The sequence below is a fragment of the Candoia aspera genome, chromosome 1, assembly GCF_035149785.1.
Source record: "Candoia aspera isolate rCanAsp1 chromosome 1, rCanAsp1.hap2, whole genome shotgun sequence".
NCBI lineage: Eukaryota > Metazoa > Chordata > Lepidosauria > Squamata > Boidae > Candoia > Candoia aspera.
The window spans coordinates 316,733,210-316,759,267 of NC_086153.1; the positions used below are offsets into that span (position 1 = coordinate 316,733,210).

General features: G+C 38.6%; 1 protein-coding gene across 3 annotated transcripts; it reads left to right on the top strand.

Moving 5' to 3' along the window:
• Nucleotides 1-248: 248 nt before the first annotated feature.
• CLBA1 (clathrin binding box of aftiphilin containing 1) lies at nucleotides 249-24,274 on the top strand. Of its 3 annotated transcripts, none has more exons than XM_063290412.1 (6): nucleotides 249-342; nucleotides 6,008-6,703; nucleotides 8,853-9,001; nucleotides 13,593-13,722; nucleotides 17,134-17,244; nucleotides 22,436-24,274. In XM_063290412.1, the coding sequence occupies exons 2-6, from the start codon at nucleotides 6,227-6,229 to the stop codon at nucleotides 22,601-22,603; spliced, it is 1,035 nt and encodes a 344-aa protein (XP_063146482.1). In that variant the 5' UTR covers nucleotides 249-342; nucleotides 6,008-6,226; the 3' UTR covers nucleotides 22,604-24,274. The 3 variants fall into 3 exon arrangements, with proteins under 3 accessions (XP_063146482.1, XP_063146484.1, XP_063146481.1); XM_063290414.1 differs by lacking the exons at nucleotides 249-342; nucleotides 22,436-24,274 and adding exons at nucleotides 372-540; nucleotides 19,463-21,444; XM_063290411.1 differs by lacking the exon at nucleotides 249-342 and adding an exon at nucleotides 378-540.
• Nucleotides 24,275-26,058: the final 1,784 nt, after the last annotated feature.

Here is a 26,058-nt window from a genome sequence, read left to right on the forward strand (position 1 = left end):
TGTTACTTTACATTTTTTACTTCTATGGCAAGGCTGTAGAAGGCAGACCACAGAGGGGGGAACCTCCACCCCAGAAGTAAACTCCACTCACCCCTTTACTCCCTGCCCCTCTCATTCCCTTTATTCGCACGCATCGCAGGCCACGCCCCCCTCAGCCGCCTTGTTTTTCTCTGGGTGTCCAAGGAGCGCTCATTCCCCTTTCAAGCTCCGCCCCCTCGCTAGTCAGCCAATCGGCTTCTCCCGATGCACAAACCGGCACCTGCTGCTCGCCCTGCTCCGCCTTCGTTCTAGTCGGCGCCGGGCCCCTGCCGGTTGCGGAGGAAAGTACGCAGGCTGGAGCAGGTAAGGCCTTTTGGCGTTGTGGTTGTTTTCTGCCTTCTCTCGTGTCGGTCTTTCCCTCAGCGCTGGTATTCTGGGACCCAACCGCCTCTTGGGTCGAGAGTCCAGGAGCCTTTCTGTGGGGAAGCGGCTGTTGGGATGACAAGGGAGACGGAGGTCGGGGAAGGGGGCTTGTTGCCAGGAGGAAGGGAGGTTGCATCGGTAAGTGCGAGACGCTCAGCGAAGCTACACTTTAAGGCTTTCTCACCTAACCCGCGTAGATTGATGTGCTTCGTTATTTCCTCATTTTATCCTCGAAGCAGCCTTGGTTGTGGGCGAGTAGCTGCCTTACCCTGTGGATTTGGGGCTGCATAAGGATTTCGATCCTGACTTTCTTGGGTTCAGGCCTGCTACTCTGAATTCGTGTATTCAGTATTACAATTCAGTCATACATGTTCCCTTGATGATACCACAGTGAAGCAGTGCAGTATTTCTTTTAAACTCCCTGAACATCAGAACAGGATTTGGGAGAAAGCCAATTTTAGTTTGATTATGTGCATGATTTCCTTGTAATTTCACCTTTCTTTAGGGGAATTTGTCCATGCTGTCTTGTAACGTGAGCAATGTTTTAAAATTGTAATGTGTTCTGGTCTAGATTGAGCTGTATGTTAAACTGGATTTCCCATAAGGCAATGTATACATAACTACTGCTTCAATAAAACAGTGCCTTGGTGGGTGGAAGAAAAATCTGTGGGGCTAACTTGCAGTAATAAGTGATAGCAAATTCTGAGTATTTAATTCATATTGTTTCTGAAGTCAGTTGAATTCTATAGTAAACAGTAACACTAGAAAAGAAGAAACAAATGCAGCTTTTGTGGGCATATAATGTGGGTGAAGAGTAGAGAGGTTTTGGTCCTTTTATACCTGCTGTATTTTTAGCCTTTCTGTTCTCTACCCTCAAGAATTAAAATACACCCACCCATTGAAAGAATACTTTGTGTTTCTTTAAAAAATCAATTGTTGCTTTTTTACTTTGCGAATCCTAAAAGAACCACTAATCCCTCATACCCAGCCCACATTCAGTCATCAAGTATTGGCTTCATTAAAATTTCTTCAGTGCATGTTCATAATATGATGAAACGAACACTTTCCAATTACTTCAACATGTACTGGTTTTCATAGTTTATCTCCTATTTTAAAACATAATGACAGTGTGGGAAGCCAGTGAGGAGAGTGCGGAACAGTGTTTTTCAACTTTATGATGTGTAGACTTGAGCTTCCAGAATTCCCCAGCCAGCATGCTGTGACTTAAAAAAACACTAAAGAAAACTCTCTGTCCATTTAAACAGGTGACCCTCCAGATGTTATTGGATTGCAGTTCTTGTAATTGCTCAGCACTGGTTGTGATGGCTAGAGCTGATGGGATTACAGTTCAACATCATCTGGAGGTGACACTCTGCAGTGGTTTCCTGATCCTGTCTATCCACTTTATTCATTGTATTCCCCTCCTTCAACTTCCCCCAGTCTTGCCAAGCATTGTTGTTTTTACCCACTCCAGTGGAGAAGATGATAGCTTGCATTATATTGTTTTCCAGCTTTTAAAACTGGTGTGGAGATAATGATGTTAAAGCATTCATCCACATGACTGGTAGTGCACATTGGTATGATCACACTAGCTGTTATTTTAGTGCATATTTCTGCATATCTACCCACCATGCCCTACTTTAATTAACAGTTGTTAACACCTCCAATGTAAAGTATAAAGTGGGTGCTACATTATAATAGAATGTGTTGCTTCCTGGGTAACAAACAGCAGTATTAATATGTAAGCTGGAAGTAATCTTTCACTTTTCTAAGGTTTTTAAGAACCTGACCGGCTGTGAATTTTCAACCTCATACACAAATGTTTTATGAATATTTGGGTGAGGTTTTGCTAATTCAAATGAACTATTAGCTCATCAAGTTTAGTACTTATGACTGTCTATTAAAAGGCATTCCAAAGATTTTATGTAGAATCTTCCATAAGTTTATTTCCTAAAATGAAGGTGTGCTATTTCTTTTTTTTAAAATATATATATGCTGTTTGATGGGATAAATGGGTAATTCTCCAAAGCAAAGAAACATTCTCCAACATTGTCTTGGAGCGTGCTATTAACAGTAGTAGCAGGTCACCTTTCTTTTTTTTCCTGAAAAGTCTTTTGGCTGTCATTGCAAGTTGCCAAACAGTTGCTCTTATTTAGCATTGTTGATAATACCCAGATCAAATGATACTTTACAGCATCCTATTTGCCTGTAGGGGAATGGTACCATCATTGAACTCCTAGTAATTTGATTGAAAAGTTTCAAGTGATAGCTTGAGTTGTGTTAGCCATTTAAGTATGTTCAGCATATAGGGTTTCATTTTTTAAAATTTCTCATTTTCTTCACTAGAGAACTGTGCTGTCTATCCGAAAATATGTTCATTAATTACTGTCAAATTATCCCACACTAGATTATTTATTACAATAAAGTGAATAAAGTAACAATCTGTTGATAATGTCTGTCCTTCTAGTATATTGGGGTGGGGGAATAATTTATTTAGAAAGATTTGCCATATGACTATAAGAACCTGTAATGACTATTACCTGGTGAAAAAGATGAAAGGTCCCCTGTGCATGCACCGAGTCATGTCTGACCCTTTGGAGGGACACCGCTTTTGTGAAATTTTCTTGGCAGACTATAGCGGGGTGGTTTGCCATTGTCTTCCCCAGTCGTCACTTTCCCCAGCAAGCTGGGTACTCATTTTACCGACCTCGGAAGGATGGAAGGCTGAGTCAACCTGAGGTGGCTACCCAAGAATCCAGATTCTGCTGGGATCAAACTTGGGTCGTGGGGATAGTTTCGGTTGCAATACTACCACCTACCATTCTGCGCCACACGAGGCTTTCACTATTACCTATATTGTAAGTAATAAAATAGTGAAAGGTTTACAGGCAGTCTGGCTGTCCCAGAACCAAATATAAGCTCATCTATAAGGCAATGACTGGTCTACACATTGTGCTAACCCTTTAATCGAGGATTGTTGAATGAACTATAGTAACCTGAGTCACATATAATGCTGTTCTAAGAATGCAGTGGCTGGGTCATGTTAAATCAGAACCAAACAAATCAGATATGGCTTAATGCAATGTGTGAACTTGCTGGTAAAAAGCTATTTCTGCATGTGTAATTAATAACATTTTTTCATGTACTGCAAGAGAAAGGAGTCTGTGATCCTTCAGATATTACTGAATTATGGTTTGTTGCAGATCCAGCCACTGAGGAATGTTGGAAACACTTAATAGAATGTGATTAATGTGTGTAACTTAGACAGCTAAAGTACTGTTTCATATTATATTAATGTTACAATAATTGGCAGATCTGTGAATTGACTGGATACGTCCCTTTTTCCAGCTCAGAATATGTATTCAACCTTAAGTAGTTGAGATTTTTCAGTGTATTTTCTTTTGGAATGTGTTTGGAAACAGTAATCCTTCTCTTTATCCAATTTTATTTCTGGGAACCAAATGACTAGATTTGAATAGCTATTGTGCTCAGATTAATGATTATGTTCTGTCATTTAAAAATACAAATAGGAACTGAAACCATAGCAATGCTAGCTTTCAAAATCATACAGAGAAGTATGTTGCTAACCTCTTTAATTCTGTAGATCATGAGTATCTTTTATGTACTAGCCCAGTTACCTTCTAAATACAAGTTTCAGAATTGAGTGCAGCTGACTTGTTCCTGAAGAATCTGTGACATGAACATATTACCTGATTCTCACATTGTGCTGAATCATGATTTGCTTAACCATGGTTTATTGAATAAATCACAGAAATTAAGTTAAAACAGCACATCAAGCTGCAAGCAGAATGACTGAGCACAATATGTGAACCAAACCTTTGCTTTCCAGATCTGATTGAGACGGAGATATGCAAGTATACACCCCCATGCATACTTTGTCTAGGGATATTAGTTTTTCAAGCACATGCTGCTGCTCCAGACTCCTCCTTATGGAATTTATATGATGAAATATAGAGTTTTATCTTTAGCGTTAAATTCTCCTATGTGGAAAGGACTGCAGTGATGTTTGTGAAATCAAGTCCCATTCAGCACACTGGGACTTAATTCTATGTAAATATGAAAAAAAATTAATGCAGTTTTCCAGTGATGAAATGACTTTAGTCATCAAAAATGGGAAAATTGATGCTGCTTCCCTTTGCAGATCCTTTTGCACCCTCAATATCTGCTGTGGGCTTCTTTCTCTAATATGTTTTAATGGTGCACAGAAGGTTTCAGGAAGCGGGTATGGCATTTCTACTTTTAGAAAGAAAGAAAGTAGTTCTATCAGTGGAAGGACTTACTGGATTTTATTATAGGGCTGCTCTGCTTAAAATATTTCAGACTGAGATTTAGAAATGAAGTCTTCCCAGGATGAACAGGATACAGTAATCTTTAACTGATCTAGCGTGAAATAAAAGTACCAAGGTGTAAATTGCAGTGAAAGCAAGTACAGTACAGAAATGTATATAATTCAGTTCCTTTCTGTCTTTTCCTCTTTTTTTGTGTGCCTTTTTTTTGTGCCAATCATTGTTGACTCCTGGCAATTGCCTGGACTAGTTGTTTTTGGCAAGGTTTTTTTAAATGGTTTGCCATTGTCTCCTCCTTCCTAGGGTTGACAGTGACTGGCCCAAGGTCACCCACCTGGCTTAGTGCTGAAGGTGGGACTAGAACTCACAGTCTCCTGGTTTCTAGCCTGACACCTTAAGCACCACACCAAACTGGCTCCTATCTTTTCCATAGGCTGCCTATTATGATTACAGTTTAATCGTACAATTTAAAATTTGATTTTATTGAACACTTCGTGTTCTGTTTGTGAAGGATTTATTCCATAGACCATATCTTTGGGACATTTTTCAAATGGATAAATTATTTTTATGCACAAATAGAGTCAAAATGTTTTAAATACTTGACTTGTAAAAACATCTGAGATGTCAGCTGTTTAGGGACTGTTAGGCAAGAGATCAAGGGTTCATTTGAAACATTTTTTTTTTTTTTGCAATATGCACTGTAGCTTGTTCTAATGTGTGATATTTCTTACCATCCAGCTGTAATATTTTGCAATAAAGTGCAAAAGATTATTTGAATTATTGAGCAGATAAGGCTTTTTTCATAGTTTTTAAAAAGCTATATAATAGTGAATATATTAATTGTAAAAGGCATCTCAATATTTTTAGTGTTGCCATTACAGTTATAATCTAGTAAATTATTATAGAAGCTTTTCATTGTCAATTTTAGCATTTTTTCCTATGCAAGGAAACACTCTGGTTGTTTGTTTAAACTGACTTTTAGAAACAGAAAAAAGTTCTTACAACTAGTAAAATTTTTCAAAGGGTCTTTTTTATTCATTAGACATAACCAACATGTTTTATAGCACATTTATTTGCTCTAAGCCATTTGAAAAAACTCATATACAAAGCTATCTTGGACATACAAAGCAAGTTGCACAGATTTGGACTGCTGTAGGTTAAGGCTTTTAAAAAAACGTTTAAGCACATTGGAATTTATTTGCTAAAGCATGAACATTTTTGTTGCCTCACAGCTTATCTTTTGTGAACCTTACTCACTTTATTATCAGAGGTCTTTATTTATAACCCTTCTTTTGCAGACTGAAATCTGGATTTGATGCAAGATTGAAAAACAGGCATTGTACTGATGACAATTAGGAGACACTGAAGGACATGCTGATTTGCTTAGCAACATTATTGCAAACTATTCAAGACACAATGAAGTGCTCCATTGTACCTTCCTAATATTAATGGTTTTATTGTGTCCCAATAGCACTTTTGTTGATGTTAAATGATTCTTCATTGTTCCAATAGCTAAAATGCAGGGGCAGAATTTACTGCAAATGAATAGTAGTGTGGAAGGGGCAAGCCAGTCATGTTTAAAAGCTCTGTCCACAGAGAACTATGCCATGTCTCCAAGTGAGTACAATTGTAGAACTGGAAGCCATTATTTAAACCAAAATGGAAATCCTGACGCATCCCCAGAAATGGAAACAGTTCAGAAAAAAATTCACAGCAAGAGTGGTGATGGAACAGTTGATGAAGGATCACTGGAGGGTCCTAAGGATATCAGCACAGTGGAGTCCAGCAATACCTGGGGTGATTTTGAAGGTTTCAGTGAGGTCAAACTAGTGAACCTAAGTAACATTCCAGAATCTTTGGAGAAGATAAATGAAAAGCTGACATACACAAATGATATGGATGTCAACGACACTCATCCCACTACCTCATTCAAACAATTTCTTTCCAAAGCAGCTGGATACAAAAAAGAAACAGTTGCTAATGCTACAATGAAGGTAAGTTTTGATAAAAACAATCCATCTTATGTTCAGACTCATTTTCTCTTTTCTCATGTTTAATGCTATATAATTCCGCTTGTTTTTATAATATAATCATTAAGTATTTGTCAATACAACACTTAAGACAGCATATTAGTTCATGTTGCAGTTAAGTATATCTGTTTTTCATTTTACTTTTCTGCATAGCTAGTATAACACAACCGAGCTAAATAAAGGTGATAAATCATTGCTCTTCATTAATCTGGAAAAAATACATCTCGTACATATAGTCTTCAAGTGGCTCCCTCTGCCTATGTCACTGCACCCATAATCCAGTGAGAGCGTCTTTGTGCCCATTTATTCAGTGTCCTATTGATATAGTTCTGCATTTAAAGAAAAATACTGGAAAGCAAGCTTGTATCGTAAATGTACCTTAAGGACACAATGTACAGACCTTGTCAAGCCAGGGCCCATATTAGTCCAGTGTTCTGTTTCTCATAATGGGTAGCCAGATTCCTCTTGGAGGCCTGCAAGCAGGAAATGGAGACCTACGTTTCTCTCTCTCTCTCCCTCTCTGTTGTTCCACTGCTATTGGTACTAATTATTGTGGATAACCCTGTGTTTCTGTTGTTTATTAACTCTTTGACCTAAACGATAGCTCCTGTGTTACACTTTTGCAGAGCTTGGGGCTTTGGCTTCCTCACCCAGTGGCTAAACTCACCTTGATGCTAATAGGTCTCTGAAGGTGGGCAGTGAGAGCTCCTCTCCTTGTCTACTTCTCTTAAAATTCCCTGTTCCTGTTCTCCCTCTTATTTGCTCACACAGGTTGTGAGCTCCCAGCTACCTTTCCTATTTCCAAAGAGTGCTGGTTGGTAATGAGCTTTTGGCTAAGGAGGCAACTCTACCTACTGGCTAATCTTTTGATAAGTGATTTAGCTGTGGCTTAGACCATGTGATTTTAGACATAGGCTCTTAGGCTATGTAATCAGTCAGCCAGCAAGCAGACACGCTGTTCGGTTAGAAGGAAGACACACAGCTTCACCCAGTGTGGTGGGACAGTCTTTCTTAAATGCAGCTAATTGGTTCCACAATAAATCAGCTCCATCACAAAACCCCCCTTTTTCTGTTTTCCCTGTTCACTCACTTGATATTTTGCTCCCAACTGCTTCTCCTTCCTAAGAGTCCTAGCTGGGTGTTGTTCAAACTATTTTTCAAATACTTTGCCATTGGCTACAGTTCAGTATATGTCTGCTGAGCTTGCCGATCGGAAGGTCGGCGGTTCGAATCCGTGTGGCGGGGTGAGCTCCCGTTGCTAGTCCCAGCTCCTGCCAACCTAGCAGTTCGAAAACATGCAAATGTGAGTAGATTAATAGGTACCGCTTTGGCGGGCAGGTAACAACGTTCCGTTCAGTCATGCCGGCCACATGACCACGGAAGTGTCTATGGACAAACGCCGGCTCTTCGGCTTGAAACGGAGATGAGCACCGCCCCCTAGAGTCGGACACGACTGGACTTAACGTCAAGGGAAACCTTTACCTTTACCTTTAATCCTCATTTGCCCATCCACTGCTGAATATTACTAATGTAATTTTAGTATCTAAAATCTTCTCATTAGATATAGTTATTATGGAGATCATGTGGATTGCCAAAGACTATAGGTTTAAATGACTGAATGGGCAAGTGAAGGAGAAGTACTAGTAGGTGAAAAAGGAAAATGGTTCCAAAATCCTAGCACCAAAACCGTAATTCAGTTCAGTTCAGTTCAATTTTATTTATGGCCCAAAGGCCCCAAAACCTTTAAATATACAGTACTTTTAAAATATCAAGAATGTATGTAGGTCTAGTTGGGCCTGAGTTACAAACCGTGTTGGTTGTGGTTCTATGAGAAAAATAAATGCTTATATAAACAGATTTCTGCTGAAAAATAGGATGTAGTGTTGGCCATGGTGCATTAGATTTTCGGGATTTTTTCCTCTCCTGGATAGTTAATTGGGAATCCACATGACTGTTAAATCTTAGTCTAAAGTTCACTGTTACAGATTTGCATAAGAAAGTTTCCCTATAGATAAGCAAGAATAATTTCTAGGCTCTAAACATAATTAAACTTCGTTTTGCCTCTATATAAACTAACATATCACAGCATACTTTGCATTATGTACTTCTTTAGGTTGTCATCAGTTCTGAAGATATTGTTAAACTGAGTTTTCCTGAAATCCCAGTACCACAGTGTTTGGATAAAATAAGTACATTGAAGCAAGTGCTTGACCCAGAAAGAGAAGATGCAGATATTCCCGAATGTACAGACAAACAAGTTTGGTAAGATTTGTTTTGTTATTGACAGTGCATGCATTTACAGAAGATCAGGCATCTGAAGTTGCCAGTAAATATAGTATTGGGACAAGAAAAACACAGTATTCATTCTAAAACTGGAAGCATGATGTTTGTTTATTTACTGTGATTTTAACCCAATTTTCAGACATTTGTTTCCCAAAGCGGCTCACATAATGGAGTAAGGCTCTGTTCTGGTCTTGCAAACTAAAAGGAGAAGTCATGCAAGCCAGAATAAAGTAGCGAGTTATCTGAACATGTTGCTGATTGAGCCAATCTTCCTTCACTGGTATCCTTGCTGGAAAAACAGTTGGTGAGCTTTCATTCCTTAGCTGGTGGATGCATTCAGAGTGTGCTCTCCTCCAACTTTCCAGTTTCCAGGTGACACTTGCTAGGAGTAGAGCATTGTATCTTACAACAGGGGTGAGGAAAACTCTCTACAAATGCTTCTTTTCTGGCCAGTGAAAGAATGGTCAATGCTTATTTGATAAAATGGCAGTATCTTTATTAGACCGACTCAAAAGCCATCAAACAAGCAGGTTTCAAAACTCGAGAACACTTTGGCAAGCAACATATAGGGAGGGAGGGGGGAGGAAGTAATGCCTGCTCTGAATGCCATGGAGCAGTGTTTCTCAACTGTGGCAACTTTAAGATGTCTGGACTTCAACTCCCAAAATTCCCATGGCTGGCTGAGGAATTCTGGGTGTTGAAGCCCAGACATCTTAAAGTTGCCAAGGTTGAGAAACACTGCCATGGAGTATCCATTTGTCTCAGTTTTAAGATGGAAGGTTGGAATAGGTTGCAGATACTCAGGTGAGCCTCTATTTGGTGTTGTGCTGATTTCGGATTGCACCTAAGAGGCTTCCTAGGATTACTAGGATGAAAAAGCATTAAAAAAAATCTGATGTTTTAGTTTTGAAGCTAACATTCAGCTGCAAAGAATTTTGGTAATGTAATGTATTAGGTCCAGGCAAAAATGGGTATGATCAAAAACAAAGATGGCAAGGACCTAACAGAAGAAGAAGAGATCAAGAAAAGGTGGCAAGAATATACAGAAGACCTGTATAGGAAGGATAACAATATCGGGGATAGCTTTGATGGTATGGTCAGTGAGCTAGAGCCAGACATCCTGAAGAGTGAGGTTGAATGGGCCTTAAGAAGCATTGCTAATAACAAGGCAGCAGGAGACGACGGCATCCCAGCTGAACTGTTCAAAATCTTGCAAGATGATGCTGTCAAGGTAATGCATGCTATATGCCAGCAAATTTGGAAAACACAAGAATGGCCATCAGATTGGAAAAAATCAACTTATATCCCCATACCAAAAAAGGGGAACACTAAAGAATGTTCAAACTATCGAACAGTGGCACTCATTTCACATGCCAGTAAGGTAATGCTCAAGATCCTGCAAGGTAGACTTCAGCAATTCATGGAGTGAGAATTGCCAGATGTACAAGCTGGTTTAGAAAAGGCAGAGGAACTCGGGACCAAATTGCCAATATCTGCTGGATAATGGAAAAAGCCAGGGAGTTTCAGAAAAACATCTATTTCTGTTTTATTGACTATTCTAAAGCCTTTGACTGTGTGGACCATAACAAATTGTGGCAAGTTCTTAGTGGTATGGGGACACCAAGTCATCTTGTCTGCCTCCTGAAGAATCTGTATAACGACCAAGTAGCAACAGTAAGAACAGACCACGGAACAACGGACTGGTTTAAGATTGGGAAAGGAGTATGGCAGGGCTGTATACTCTCACCCTACCTATTCAACTTGTACGCAGAACACATCATGCGACATGCTGGGCTTGAGGAATCCAAGGCTGGAGTTAAAATCGCTGGAAGAAACAATCTCAGATATGCAGATGATACCACTTTGATGGCTGAAAGCGAAGAGGAACTGAGGAGCCTTATGATGAAGGTGAAAGAAGAAAGTGCAAAAGCTGGCTTGCAGCTAAACCTCAAAAAAACCAAGATTATGGCAACCAGCTTGATTGATAACTGGCAAATAGAGGGAGGAAATGTAGAAGCAGTGAAAGACTTTGTATTTCTAGGTGCAAAGATTAGTGGAGATGCTGACTGCAGTCAGGAAATCAGAAGACGCTTAATCCTTGGGAGAAGAGCAATGACAAATCTCGATAAAATAGTGAAGAGCAGAGACATCACACTGACAACAAAGGTCTGCATAGTTAAAGCAATGGTGTTCCCCGTAGTAACATATGGCTGCGAGAGCTGGACCATAAGGAAGGCTGAGCGAAGGAAGATCGATGCTTTGGAACTGTGGTGTTGGAGGAAAATTCTGAGAGTGCCTTGGACTGCAAGAAGATCAAACCAGTCCATCCTCCAGGAAATAAAGCCAGACTGCTCACTTGAGGGAATGATATTAAAGGCCAAACTGAAATACTTTGGCCACATAATGAGAAGACAGGACACCCTGGAGAAGATGCTGATGCTAGGGAGAGTGGAAGGCAAAAGGAAGAGGGGCCGACCAAGGGCAAGGTGGATGGATGATATTCTAGAGGTGACGGACTTGTCCCTGGGGGAGCTGGGGGTGTTGACGACCGACAGGAAGCTCTGGCGTGGGCTGGTCCATGAAGTCACGAAGTCTCGGAAGCGACTAAACGAATAAACAACAAAACAATGTATTAGGACTAAAAAATAGCAGACAAATCAGTTTATCAGTAGTTGGGGGTATACTTTTTCAAAAAAGATTAAAAAATATTTCAATTACAAAAATGATAAAATACTGTCTCTTCTATTGTCTTTTTTATCCAGTATGCATTCTAAAATTATTCCTGTTTTTTAAAAGAACCATTTAGTTTTTCTTCTGCCCCATTTCCTGTAATTTGTTTTATACTTAAGAATGGAGAGAATTCTAAATAATAACCAGATCTTATCTTTTGAAAAAGGAAAATCAATCATGGTTTGTTCATTTGTTATTCAATGCATTTATGTGCTGTTGAGATAGATTCATCTAGCAATCTGAGAGATTCTGAGAGGGCATCTGAAGCTATAGCTGCATCTGGTAGGGCTCAGTTTGAATGTCTGTAAGCGTCTCCCTTACGTCTTTTAAAAAACATATTAAATGTAGACATTAGCATCATAACCTTCTTGCTCACATTCTTTATTTACTGTTTTATTTGATTAAATATGCTGGAGAACTTGAAAGGGTTCATGTGATTTTGGGAACTTTTAATTGGCCTAATAAATATGTTGCCTTAATATAGAAATCAAACTTTCCCCCCCTAGCAACTGGCATGTAATAGTTTCTTTTTGTTTTTGTGAGATTTGAGCAGGATTTCTCTTGACTGCATGTTAGCTCAGCATCTGTTGCAGGTGTCAGTGGTAGCCAGTTTGCACTGATGATTGATTCCCAGCAAGTATTGTTCCTTCCTCTGATCAGGGCATTTTCTCTGATACTTCATGAGGGCAACTTCGCTGGAAAGCTCCTAAGTAACTTCAGTATCAGCTGGATTGTCTCACCTGCTCTGTAAAAAGATACAATCATTTCCAAAATAATACAGTTAAACTGTATCTTGATTATACCAAGTAGTTATACTACTTATGCAATATATAAGTTGATATTTTCTGAAAATAATTTAAAATTCAGATAGATTAAAATTCTAGCTGTAACTCCTCAAAATACTTGTACTTTCCTGTCAAATCTAGAACTTCTGCTCTCCATTCCTTCAAAGTCTTCAGATTAGAGCTTTGTGGCTGTAGACTTGTTACTAATGCTCCATTTCAGTTCCCTTTCTGGTAGCAGAAGCAATACTTTCTTTTTCTAAGTTACATGATGATGGTTGAGGCAAGTGCTTGAAACAAACTGTTTAACATGTAATCATTCATATGTGTAAATCATCATCTGATGCTGTAGTCAAGAGTTTTTAATTGACAAAATAGCCTGGGAATAGGCTTCTAAATCAATAGTTATTTTTAAGCAGATCAAGAAAATTGTCTGTTATGCTGGCATTTTGTACATTGTCCTCGTATAGGTAAAACAGTGTCATTCCATAGGCAGAGTAGCGATTCTTACAAATGCCCAATTGGTTACTTTATTTATTGGGACTGTATGACATCAGGAGTATTTTCTAAGATGCAATAAACCAAAATAACTTCATATGTAGGCAAAGATGCAGACACACAAGCTTGTTCTTAATATTTAGTTACTTGCTTCAAAGCAAAAAGCCCCAAACAAATAATAGATCCATATATTTGGTTAATTAGTATCGGTTTTATGTTACTTTATCTTAGCTTTCCCAAGATTTCTAAGAATTTTGCATTGCAGAATCTTATATCTCTTCATACAGCTGTATTTGTATTTGGACAAAGGGCTTTATGTCTGATTATTTTTTAGGTAACATAGAATGAAATGTCAAGCTTACTTTCACAAATTGATGGCCTTTTGATTTAATTAAAGGTGGTCTATATCTTCTGTTTAGTAAGAGCTCATAAACCCAATATGTAACTAAGCTTAAGTAATATGTTTGGTATCTTCATGGAGCTGATCTGAAATGTAAGCAAGAAAAACATGTATGTGTATGTTTTACCTTGCATTAATCTGACCTATATTTCCTTTAAAGCATTGACTCATCAAATTTATGGAAAACTCTTACTCACTGCAATAGCCCTTCTGATTTAAGATGCCATCGGAATGAATCTTATTGTCAAGAAAATCTTTTAGCTGTGCTTGGAGTTGATGCTAATCAAAAGGTAGTGTTCTGTAATATTTTTTAGAATATTAGTATTCTTTGTATTTAATCTTAATAGATACTATGATGTAAGGCTACTCTTCAACTAAACCTTCACATTTTACTTGTTGGAAAATCCCTTACATATATCTCCATAGATTTACAGAACTGAAGCATGAAAGTTCAAATCAGGCTTTTTTGCTGTTTTTAAAGGAATACTGGAATTTGTTGATAGTTCAGTAAGAGCTTGACTGTGTGTTATTCTTTAAAAGTACAACATTTACACTATTATGGACTAATATCATTTTTAGATGGAGGCATTGTACATATGGGCATATGCACATCTAGTTAGAACATACTGTAGCTAACACATAAATAGTTCCTTATAGCCACATAAGATTTTAATTTTATGAAGATATCAGAAGCATTGCAAGCACAGAAAGATTAATCTTTCCACACTTTGGAAAGTGCTCCAGCAATTAAGTTTAATAATGTAAAGCAATCTTATTTAGTACAGATGTTTGAATTAAAAATTTAAAATATCCAAATATTTTCCTGATTTCTATAAACTTGTTTAGTTTTATATATGGCTAACAGATTTCTTTCAAATATTTGAGTGTTTGCCATTGTGCACTAGAGTAGTTGTCATTGCTCAAAGCTATTTTGGTGTATGTAATGATTTTATGGATTGGTTAGCTCATGGTATATTGTGTAAGCCTGTTTTATCATACTTTACTAGAAATATTTGGTGGTTGATATGAACTTGTGTGCCTCTATATATAAAATTACTGCAATGTATTCCTTTATTTTTTAAAAGAATTGCTCACCTATACAGTAACATTACAATATCTGTTTTTCTATCCCCTATCATTCTGTGAATCAATTAGACAAATATTAAATGCAAAGCTAAAAAAGAGTCATATCCATTCAAAAATGCTTAATATGGAAAAGATATTAGCATTTTTCATTTAATGTTTTTGTTTTCTGAACTACAAATAACTTAACAACCTTTCCATAGTTGACCTGCCCCTTCTTTCCTCAGTTCATCTGTTTCTTTCTTAATCTCTGCTTCTGCTCACTTTCTTTCAGCAGCCCCATTCTTTCCCTCGGTCCCATCTTCCATCATTGCCTATTGCACAGTTCTGCCCCTTCACATGTCTGAACCACTGTAACCAAATGATGTCAGAGGAGCTTTGAGTTTGTTGCTCTCCCCTGATGTAGTAGATACAGACAACAACACCGCCCCCCCAAGAGTTATGAAGTCTGATTTCACTTGCTGGGAAATTCTGGGAGTTGAAATCCACACGTCTTAAAGTTGCCATCGTTGAGAAACACTGATGTAGAAAATGGCAAGAAAGGGCACTATGATGTTTTGTTGTGGATCTGTAGGAGAGTATAAAAAATTATGGGTGGGGATAGGAATGTTGTGTTTCTCTCTGACAATTTGGAGTCCAGGTAGCTGGTGTTATTTATTGAACTGCGTGGTGGCACAGCTAAGCCCATCGGGTGAAAGTTCTAAGGTCTCAGATCTCTTTTCATAGAAGCACTCTGAGTCTATATACACTGCTCCTTCTTCTAAAATTATCTGTAAAAACTAGTGCATAATTTGGACCAGGGTTTCTCAGCTAGTGTTCTGTGAGAGGTCGCTAGGGGTTCCCTGGGAGATCACAATTTATTTAAAAAATTATTTCAAATTAGAGCAACTTCACATTAAAGAGGTAACTATCATTCTTTATTTTTAGTTTAAGAACACTGTTAATGCATGTATACAGGCCTGTATATCTAATGAATATAATTTTGTAACTTCTGGCCTTACTTCAGCCTGAATGTGCAGGGGTTCCCTGAGGCCTGAAAAATATTTCAAGGGTTCCTCCAGCATCAAAAGGTTGAGAAAGGCTGATTTGGACTATAATGAAATGGAAATTATATGATCTAATACCCCAAGCAACAAATGGAGAGGGCTAGTAAATTAAAAAAACATATTCTTCTAAAGCTAAGGAAATTTATCCTTTCTTAAACTGATTTTTCCCCTTGTTCATGGATGCATAGCAGCCTCTCCCTCCTCCCCCCATTCAACCTTCAGTAAAGAGATACATGGGATGTATAATGTTCAAATGATGTTTAAAGATAATAAAGATAATAAAGATAATAAGGCTTTGTCCATGTAACACCTCTATTTTCAGAGGTCTCCTAGTGGGCTTTCAGGTGCTTTTGAAGGTGCTGGTTGTCATCTGTAAAGCTTTATATGGCTTAGGAGCTGCTCCCAATGGTATCTGCCTATCTTGGAAAATCACAGAGGGCTCTCTTTCAGTCTCTACTCTTGCAGAGGATTGCTGTCAGGGCCCACAAAACAGGCCTTTTCTGTTGCTGTCCCTCTCCCATGGAATAGCATTCTCCCCAGGTTTAGAGCAACTCCAGTTCTTTTTGAATTTAGGAAGGCCATGAAAATCTGGTGGTTCTAGGAAGCTACTGGGGAATGAAGTGGTATCATCTACCTGCAGATGTGGTTGTTTATATCAGAGAGTGTTTTCCTTGGTGCAGTAGCATTCATGATCATTGAATATTGTTGTATTATTTTAACCTGCTAGAGATGGAGTGTAAGTATGCTACAATTTTTATTTTATTATTATGTTTATCTCCCCTTTGATTTTAGTCAGCTCAAGGCAGCGTACATACAGAATAGTCACACCTCCTCTTTTCCCTACAACAACAACTTTATGAGGTGGGTTGAGCTGAGAGACTGGTCCAGAGTCATTCAGTTGGCTTTCATGCCTAAGGGAGGACAAGAACTCGCCATCTCCTGGTTTCTAGTCCGGCATTTAGCCACTACACCAAACTGGCTCTCAACTGAAATGGCTTACATGCTTGCGAAACACACACACACACACACACACAGCTTGCTTGGGATTGCATATGAACATAACAGTTGTGCTTTGTTAACCTACATTTAGAATTGTATGTGAACCCAGCCCTTGTGTTGTAATGTAATATTCCTTTAAGGAATGCAGTTGGAGTAAAACTGAAAATTGCATATTTTACTATTTTCCTAAAAATATAAAGCAAAGCAAAACAAATCCTGTCTATAAAGATTACTTGGGAAATCATTTTATTTATAAAAATGATTGGATGCAGGCTTCAAGATCCAAAGGAGAGTTTACCCTAAATTGCCACTCATCCAATTGTGTCTCTGCCTTCCCCTTTTTGGCAGTTAATGAAATTTTCTGTACTTCCCAATGTTGCAACTGTCTGTATATTTCCTGCCCGTGCTTTACAACATTGTGAAATTCACAATAACAATATTTCAGCTTGAAGATCCTAGCTTATAGTTCCCAATATAGGATCAGTCTAGTGTCAAGATGATTTACAGAACGCATTATATAATAAAATCACAGTTTTAAATAAAGTTATTTATATGATGATTCTTGTTTACTAGGCTCTTCCAGAATTTAAGGACAGTATTTTGGAAAAAAGTAACAGAGAAAATGAAGATTCCAGTGTTGACAAATTCAGCCTTACCACTTGTAAAGCACTAATTCAGACTAAGGTAAGAATAGGAATGAAACAAGCTTATTAAGTCTTGTTTGTTCATATGTTGTTTCTGTTCTCCAAAATATATAGGCATAATAAGCAGGGATTAATACCAGGCAAACAAACAAGCGGAAAACAATACTCTAATCAAGGAACTACCAAGGAGAAAACCACACACCCACAAAAACGGGCAGGGCAAGCTACTGTATATAAACAGGGAGCAAACCCCACACTCACTCGCACTGATGATGTTACCTAGTTAGGTAACGAAACGTCTGCAACCAAACAACCAAGCTCAGAGAGCACCAAGGACCCCACACATGTTGACAGTCTTAAATATAACAAAACATTTTTATGACTGGCCTTTCATTTATCTGTGCTATAGAGACTATAATTTTTGAGCCAAAGATTATATTGATTATTCTGATGGAACTACCACATTAATATTACTCACTTCTTACAAGGAGCAATAGGAAACATTTCACTGGTTATCTTTGTAATCTAACAGCAACTGCACTCTTTTATAAATTAAGCTTTACTAAAGCTCTCTAGGAGCTCTATGGATAAATGTGGATTTGAAACCCACTCTGCTCGTTATGTTGCCACAGAAAAGTTTTGGCTGTGTTTCCTTTTCCAATCCATGCCAGATTGTGATGTGGCACATGAGAGAGGATTGTGGGAGGAGGATGTACTGTATAAAAACAAAATCATAGCCATGTTCATGTTTCATTGCATAATGACATTGTGTCTCCCTGTCATTACACAGCATGATAAATAGAATGTGCTGCAGCCAGTACTCCTATTTCATTTTCTAGTCTACTGTTGTCTTCTCAGCTATTCAGTTGTTGCTTACTTTTCATGCTTAATAAGACTGACATCTGAGAGCTGTGTTTGCAGATGTTTACATTCTGATGCAGCCCATCAGTTGGTTTTTGTCTTTGATAAAGACTGAATCTGCTTTTTTTTTTCATTTAAGTGTAGATTTGTTACATACAATAGTTAAAATGACATCATCTTGCATAGGAGTTTTGAAGGACCTCTGTTTGTTTAACTATGAAAGACCTTAGGAAAAAAAAAAGGGGGGCAGAAAGACCCAGTAAAGAAAAAGGAATGAGCATGCTCATAGACATGGAATTCTGGTTAATTTGGGAGGGAGAACTGAGAAAAGGAATGGGTGATATATTTTGAAAGAAGGCATGCAACCATGAAAAGTAGACTCCACCTTAAAACCCTTTACTCCTATTTGTTTTAATCTAGATGTTATGTATAAGCATTACGTTGTTTTACAAATTAGGTTATTGGGTTTTTTTAAGATGAGAATATAGCTGTGCAGAGATAACAGTCTTCTCTAATGTCCTGCAATATCAAAACTGGACGAATTTACATGACATGTAATATTCAGTCAGATGCAATCTGCCATCCAGTAAGTAGGCTAAACAGTCTAAAATGATTTTAACAGATCTAGGATACTAACCCTTTTTGGCCTTATTGATGTTCTTTGACATAAAAGGGGCTGTTCATAATAAGAGTGTATTAGTATGTTGAAAGAAGAATATTTCATTTATTTATTTATTTATTTTCTACCCGGCCTTTATTATAAACATGAAATGGCACAACATCCATAAAAAAGTATGTATTAAGTAATTGTGTCAAACTAAGTGATTCTGAAATGTTGGAAATACCAAAGATGACAGACTGAAGGCAACTTGGTTATGGGAGATCTTTTTTCAAAAGCTGAAATGGAGAAAGGCAAATTGGCATCAAAGCGATAAATGCAGTGTGAAAGCTATTAGACTCTTTCCACAGATTTTATTTAGCAGAACAACTTTACCTGAGCCGGTTTTAAATGGCAAACATGTATCCTATCTCATTTAATGCTGAACTAGTAAAATGCTAGTTAGATTCACCATTAAACTAGTGCAATTTACTTTTTTTCATAGCTGCAGAAAGTCCCTGTTCTGTCTTATGTGGAGCCCTAAGAAGTGTCCTCTGTGATAATTTTTTCTGTTTTTTTAGCTATTATTTTGCTCTGCAAAACATTTACGATGAGCTAATCCCTGTGGTCTGTTTGGCTCTTGAGATGTCTCAAGACCTTGCCAGCATGCTTAGAAACATTATCTTTTTGTTCATAAGAGCCAGAAACCTTTGTTTCAAAAACAAAAGCTGAAATTCTTCAAAGAATATGTTCTGAATCCAAAATTATGTCTTACCCCTTTTCTTGATTTTCTGTGCAGCTTCTTAAAGCCTGGTTTAAGAATTCTCAGCAGGGCAAATGTATATTGTTTCCTATGATCCAAGGCGAGCCTTTGCCTAGCTGCAGGAATAGGCAAAAATTGCTCTGGTATCCGTGGAGGAGTTGAGAGAAGAGTGGAGTGTTGTGGACATGTACAGCTATCCATGAATAATTCTGCATTGTCCTTCCCTTAGAAGAGGATAAATATAGAAGGATGACATGACACTACTTATTAGTTGCTATTATTTTTCTCTCAGCATTTGGCCACAACTGCAGTCAAGAACGATGGGAGATGGGAAAGCATTTTTAGCTGGAGGAAAGTTATTAGAACTGTTCCAGTAGAAGAGAATATATGTAGCTCAGGGTTGAATTGTGGAGTTCTTGGTGCTCTCTGAACTTGGTTGTTTGTTGGCAGACATTTCAACACCGGACTAGATAACATCAGTGTGAATTGTGTGCGGTTTGTTGCCTGTTTATATGTAGTAGCTTGTCTTGCCAGTTTTGGTCAGAGTGTGGTTACACAATTCCTCTTGTGGGAGGTTGGTTCTTAACATTATTCAGACAAGAACAAACACACTGCAGCAATCCAAAATGCCAGGAAGAGGAAACAGACCAGCTATACAACATTTTCCAACAAAATTGATAGCCATGCAACTTTATCAAAAAATGCCTGACCATACAACCTGCTACAGCACAACTTGAGAAACCTGTGAAAAGGGTAACACTCCCATACATCAAAAACATCTCAGAGACAGCCAACAGACTACTACAACCACCCAGCATCGCTGTAGTACACAAACTAACTAAAGCCCTCCAAAACATCTTAAGCAAACCAAAAGATCCAGTAGCCGAAGAAGAAAAATCAGTCATCTACAACAGTCCTACAACAATGCAAGGACTGTAACAGCCTCTACGTAGGACAGACAGGCAAAAGACTAGCAGAGTGCATCCACAAACATCAACTAGCAGTCAGAATCATGACAAAAACTCCTTAATCTCACAATACATGGACAGACTCAACCACAGTTTCAACGGGGATACTATTAGCATTTTAGACCAAGCCAAATCCCAAAACACTAGGGAATTCCTGGAAGCTTGGCATTCAGAGAAATCAGCCATCAATAGACAGAGATATACCACATTTACAGACCATTCAAAAGATACAATAAAAAACCTTGGAAGGAAACAAAAAGACTACTACACATTCCCTCTAGCAGCAAACACTTATATAAGCAGGGATCAACAACAGACAATCAGGCAGAAAACAATATACTCTAATCAAGGAACCACCAAGGAGGAAACCACACCCCCACTAAAACTGATAGGACAAGCTACTATTTATAAACAGGCAGCAGACTCCATGCTCACTTGCACTGATGGTGTTATCTAGTTGGGTAATGAAATGTCTGCAAGCAAACAGCCAAGCTCAGAGAGCACCGATAACTCCACTATTAGAAATGTCTTAAACTCCAAACCTGCGGTTCCTGTTCCATTTCTGAATTAAGTATCCCTTTTTTGTTTTTACGGAACTGGGTTGTTTGCTTAGCTTATCTCCATTTTGCTGGGAATTCATCAATGTCATTATTGCTAGCTAGCCTTCATGGAGGAAAAGCTGGCTATTCTAGAACAGGTGAAAGACATGCAGTTGAAATACATACATCTCAATATCCCCATTTGTTCACAGCTTTAAAAAATTAGTGGAATTGGGAAGTATATGTCTGAATTTAATCATAAGCATATTTTGTAATAAATTTTGTTTCTGGAAAGTGATTGGGAATTAGATTGCTGGTATGGAGGAAAACAGGATGAAGTCTTAACTTCGATTTCTAAATTAAAAAAGATGAGCAATGTTATATAATTGGAAAGTTTCTGACAAACTGCTTGTTTTAGTCTTTTGGGGAGGTTGTAACTTTTTAATTATTAAAGCCACATTAAGCACTGTGTTATGACATACAATGTCCCGCTAAAAGACTAGTCCAACAATATAAACACTTATTTATTTATTTATTTATTTATTTATTTATTTAATCAAATTTATCACCGCCCATCTCCCAAAAGGGACTCTGGGTGGTTTACAATAAAACATAAATAAGAAAAATATAAAACTGTAAAATACTGTAATACATAATAAAATAAATATGATAAAAACCCCGATGGCTGAAAGTTCTCTGTGATTTGCAAGCAGAGCAGGTGAAGAACATACCAGTAACAATTGGTACATCCCTCTATTCTAGCAGATACAGTAGTTCTGAGCTCAAGTCTACCCTTTCTGCGGTCCAACTGAGCACCAGAAGAATTTACCTGAGTCCAGAATTCAGGCCTGTCTGATTTGGGCTGCAGGCCCATGTTCATGATCTAAATGGTAGATCATACTTGAGAATGTTTATGTAAATTTGATTATCCTTTATCTTATCTCACTTATCCGTATCTTGTGAGACTTTGTGAAGCCAACTGGCAGTTCTACTAGAACAGAATAAGGACTGTGGGCTCTTGACAGAGAAAATGGGAGCGTATTTTTACAACTCTAAAATACATTATGAAGAGTCTGGCGGCCAATGTTCCTAAAGCAGTAGATGTTGCAAATCTCCGTTCTTATGCGAATAAATAAGGGAAGCCTCTGGTGTTGAAAGCCCAAGGAAGAACTGATGCTAAAATGCATGGCCAGGACGCAGCATCTAGAGGCATTTGCTCTTCATTATACATAGCTGCTCTACTTCTGTATTTGGCAATCAGTATGATTCAGGCAACCGGAAGGCCAGTTTTAAGGACCCTGCAATTGTTCAATAAGATTTGGTGTGAGTGGAGATAGAATAGGGATCAATAGTATTCTCAGAAAAAAAACTTGGGATGGGACATCTCTTAGGATGCATTTGTCATCAAACTATTATTAGTTGCAGATCTATGTCAAATATATCTCTGATTTGCTGGCATGTAGTGGATCAATAGTTCTCACTTTTTCTTTTGTTTTGCATAGCTTTCTGTATCTCCTGAGCCAAGACAGAGCCACCTGTTTACTTATAACTTGTTCCTGAAGAAGACTCCGTCCAGTGGAAATATGCAATATATAACAGTTTCACAAAAAAAGAGGTTTTTTACTGCACAAAGTTTAAGGATGAAAATGTTTAGCAGCAACGTTTGCTAATGGAAATGTTTGCTATTGTATCACTTTTTTTTAAACCAATGCATTACTAATTTTAAAAAGAAGCGTCTCCGGGGGAAAGAATGCTTCATCCATGTATTTTATTTTATATTATAGATATGGGTATGGTTTGCTCATGATGCCACTGATGGATAAATCATGAAGTGAACAAACCAGAATTACGCTTTCAGAGATGGCAAATGTGCTGTGCTCACTATTGCTATTTTGCTGACATTTTTAAAACCCTTTTCATTGTACCCTCTATTAGAAATACGTGTTGTGCTATTTGTGTACCTGATCACTCTTCCTCTAAACTCTTTTGGACAGGTATGACACCTACAGTATATATGTTCCTGCCTGGGTTACAATTGATTTTTTTTTAATCAGCTGCAGCTCCACTAATAAGTCTGACCAACTATCCTAGTAGGGAGAAGTACTAATTTGTATAACCACCCATTGTCCACTCTCTTAAATTTGTATTTGAATTACCATTTTTCAAGAATTTTTATGTCCTTATATGACCCCTCCTCTTGCTGTAGAGAGAGGCAAGCTGTGGCTTCTGAACTTCTTTTTGTGACCTGAAGGCCCTTCCATCACAATTTTGGCATTGTGACACTAATTGACAAAATGGTTTTCCACCATTCCAAGGCAGGAAACATTTGGAAGCTGTACTGTACACCCTAGGTGTACAAGGCGTAATATAGTTAAGCCTGTACAGTAGAGGTCCTTCTCCTGGCATACTTAGAAAGAAATCTGGAAATGTTTGTTTTGCGTTGCTCAGCTGCCCTGTTGTATAGCATTGGAAGTAAATACTTATTTTTGTTTCAACACAGTTGAGTAGCAGGCAAACTCGGTGGATGAAACCCATTTAGGGGTGTGTGTGTGTGCACATTGAAATGAGTTGCTTCTGTTAGCAATGAAAAAATAAGGGGGCATTCACTTCTTGTTCTGGCTTTACTCAAGCAATCCTGGATCTCTGCTGTCAACTTTTCTATACAACGATGTTTCCTATGTTTCATACAGGAAGCCTCACTTTTAAATCTAGTGTATATTAAAATTGGTTTAGGTTCTTTTTATTAAACTTTAGGGAACCATTTTATATCAATCTGCTGAGGAATTTTGGTAGAGAAGTCTATGGCATGTGGGGCACGCTGTTGCATTTCTTGGAGTAGGTGGCACAATCCCATTGTATTCAAATTGGTTGTGCTTGTACATCTTGCTGTTGCTCCTAGCTACTTCAGCATCTCCTTTACTTTGACATCCTTTGTCACTCCAAACATCATCTTGAGAAATGGGTACTAAAGTAGATTTTTCAGTACTGCCATGGGAAGTCTTGGGCTTAGTTTCTGTTACCATGATTTGTGGTGGGGTGAAATTGTTTACTCCTCTCTTCTATACTAAGATAACTTTTCTTTCAAGTACAATAACTTCCCCTTGTTTCAGAGTAATTTCTTTCCTTTGTTTTAAAATAATTACAATTTATATTTTAAAGCTTCTGAGAAATTTTATAAAGCCTTTTAGCCCACAATTGACTTACTACTAGCAAAAGCTTGGGCGGCTCCTAGAAACATGCCAGGACAAATGCTACATGGATGCAGCCTAATCTATCCTCTACTATGTTTACAGTCTGCACAGATTCTCCTCAGTTAATGGAGTAAAACTTATTTAGCATTACTTGTGTATTTACCATTCATTTTTAGAGCAATAGTTCAGTTAAACCTGCAGCTGCCTTTGCGTAAGACAAGGGTGGGAACCTGTGCTGCTCCAGATGTTGCTGAGCTACAACTCTGAGTGTCCCTTACCATCAGCCACATTGGAAATGATTAGCAACATTGGGAAGGGTTCTTCAACCCTGGTTTAGTAGCTGCTTAGCAACAGATGCATCAAAGTTATGCAGACATGTTCCTACCTCTGTGGGAGGGCTTGTAACATTAATAAATCTAAAGCTGACAAACTAACAAGTCCATATTGACTTCCATGTGTATGTAACACTGCAACTATCACAATCTTAGCCATCCTCATGAGTTGTCTCTGATGCAAGTACAGAAGTCATGTTGATTACTTGCGTGTGTGATCCCTCACTGAATTGGCACTCAGCTTCAAAGTGCCCTGGATGAACTTATTTGGATGCTTTTTAGTTTGGGTTCAGGTCAGGATACAGTACTGAGATGGCATTTGTCATGCTTGAAGGTGACCTTTGCAGGTGTTGGGGCGGGTGGTGCAACTGTCCTGGCTTTCCTGGCTCTCCCAGTGGCTTTCAATACCATCAACTATAGTATCTTTCTAGACCAGCCTCAGGGGTTGGGAGTGGAAGACAGTTTTTCAGTGGTTTTCCTCCTTGTCTATGGCCAGTTCGTTGGTGGTGGTGGTGGTGGTGAGAGGACATGCCCTAGGCCTGCAATGAGGGGTACCTCAGGGCTCAGGTCTCTTGCTTCTCCTCTTTAACGTCTATGTTAAACTGCTGGGTGAGGTCATTCAATAGCATGTAGCACAGTATCATCAGTATGCTGATGATACCCAATTATACATCTCCACCTTCGGCAGGTGATGCCGTTATAGCGCTGACCGAGCGCCTGGAGGCTGTGAGGGTCTGAATGGAGAAGAACCAACATCAACTCAACCCTGGTAGGACAGAATGGCTTTGCGGTTTTGGCCCCCCCCAGGGTCTGGTGATGTGTCATCTTTACACAGATTTGTATTGTGCACCAATTGCACCTTTTTCTGGATGGGGAGGCCTTGTTCACAGTCACACTTTGGGCACTTCCTGTTTGGAGTGGTGCAATGTATTATATATGGGGCTGTCCTTGAAGACCACCTGGAAGCTACAACTGGTCCAGAATGTAGCAGCACACACAGTTGGGCACCCTTAAATTTACCCCCGTTATACCCATTGCATGAGCTGCACTGGCTCCAATTTTCCTTCCAAGTGCATTCAAGGTGCTAGTGATTACCTTTAAAGCCCTACAGGGCACAGAAACAGGTTACTTACAGGACTGCCTCTCCCTGAGAGTATCTGCCCATTCCACCAGATTGGATAGAGTAGGCACTCCAGATCGCTTCCCTAAAATGCTGCCATGTACAGGAAGCTAGAAGCGTGCCTTTTCCATAGCTGCCCCTAAGTTGTAGAACACCCTCTGGCAATCTAGCAGGCCCCCACCCTTTTAGCCTTCTGGAAGGCCTTGAATACCTGGCTTTTTACCCAGGCATTATGGTACAATGTTGGGACCCTATGGATGGCTGTTGGAGCATCCTAGGAGATGACTGAGGCAACAGGTTTTTTTATTGTTTTTTTTATGGTTTGTAGTTTATTATTGTGAATCGTCCAGAGTTCTGCTCTAAGATGGGCAGCCATACAAATCTTTTAAATAAAATAAATCCCATCTCCCCCGAACGTGTAAGTGGCTTTCTTGTGCTGACTCAGATTTAAAGAAAGCCATTCTTTGGCATCCAAACAGGGA

Coding starts and splice junctions, on each gene's coding strand:
- CLBA1 (XM_063290412.1), top strand. CDS start 6,227: ATGCAGGGGCAGAATTTACTGCAAATGAATAGTAGTGTGGAAGGGGCA. Junction 6,704..8,852: donor TTGCTAATGCTACAATGAAG/GTAAGTTTTGAT, acceptor GTACTTCTTTAG/GTTGTCATCAGTTCTGAAGA. Junction 17,245..22,435: donor AAGCACTAATTCAGACTAAG/GTAAGAATAGGA, acceptor TGTTTTGCATAG/CTTTCTGTATCTCCTGAGCC.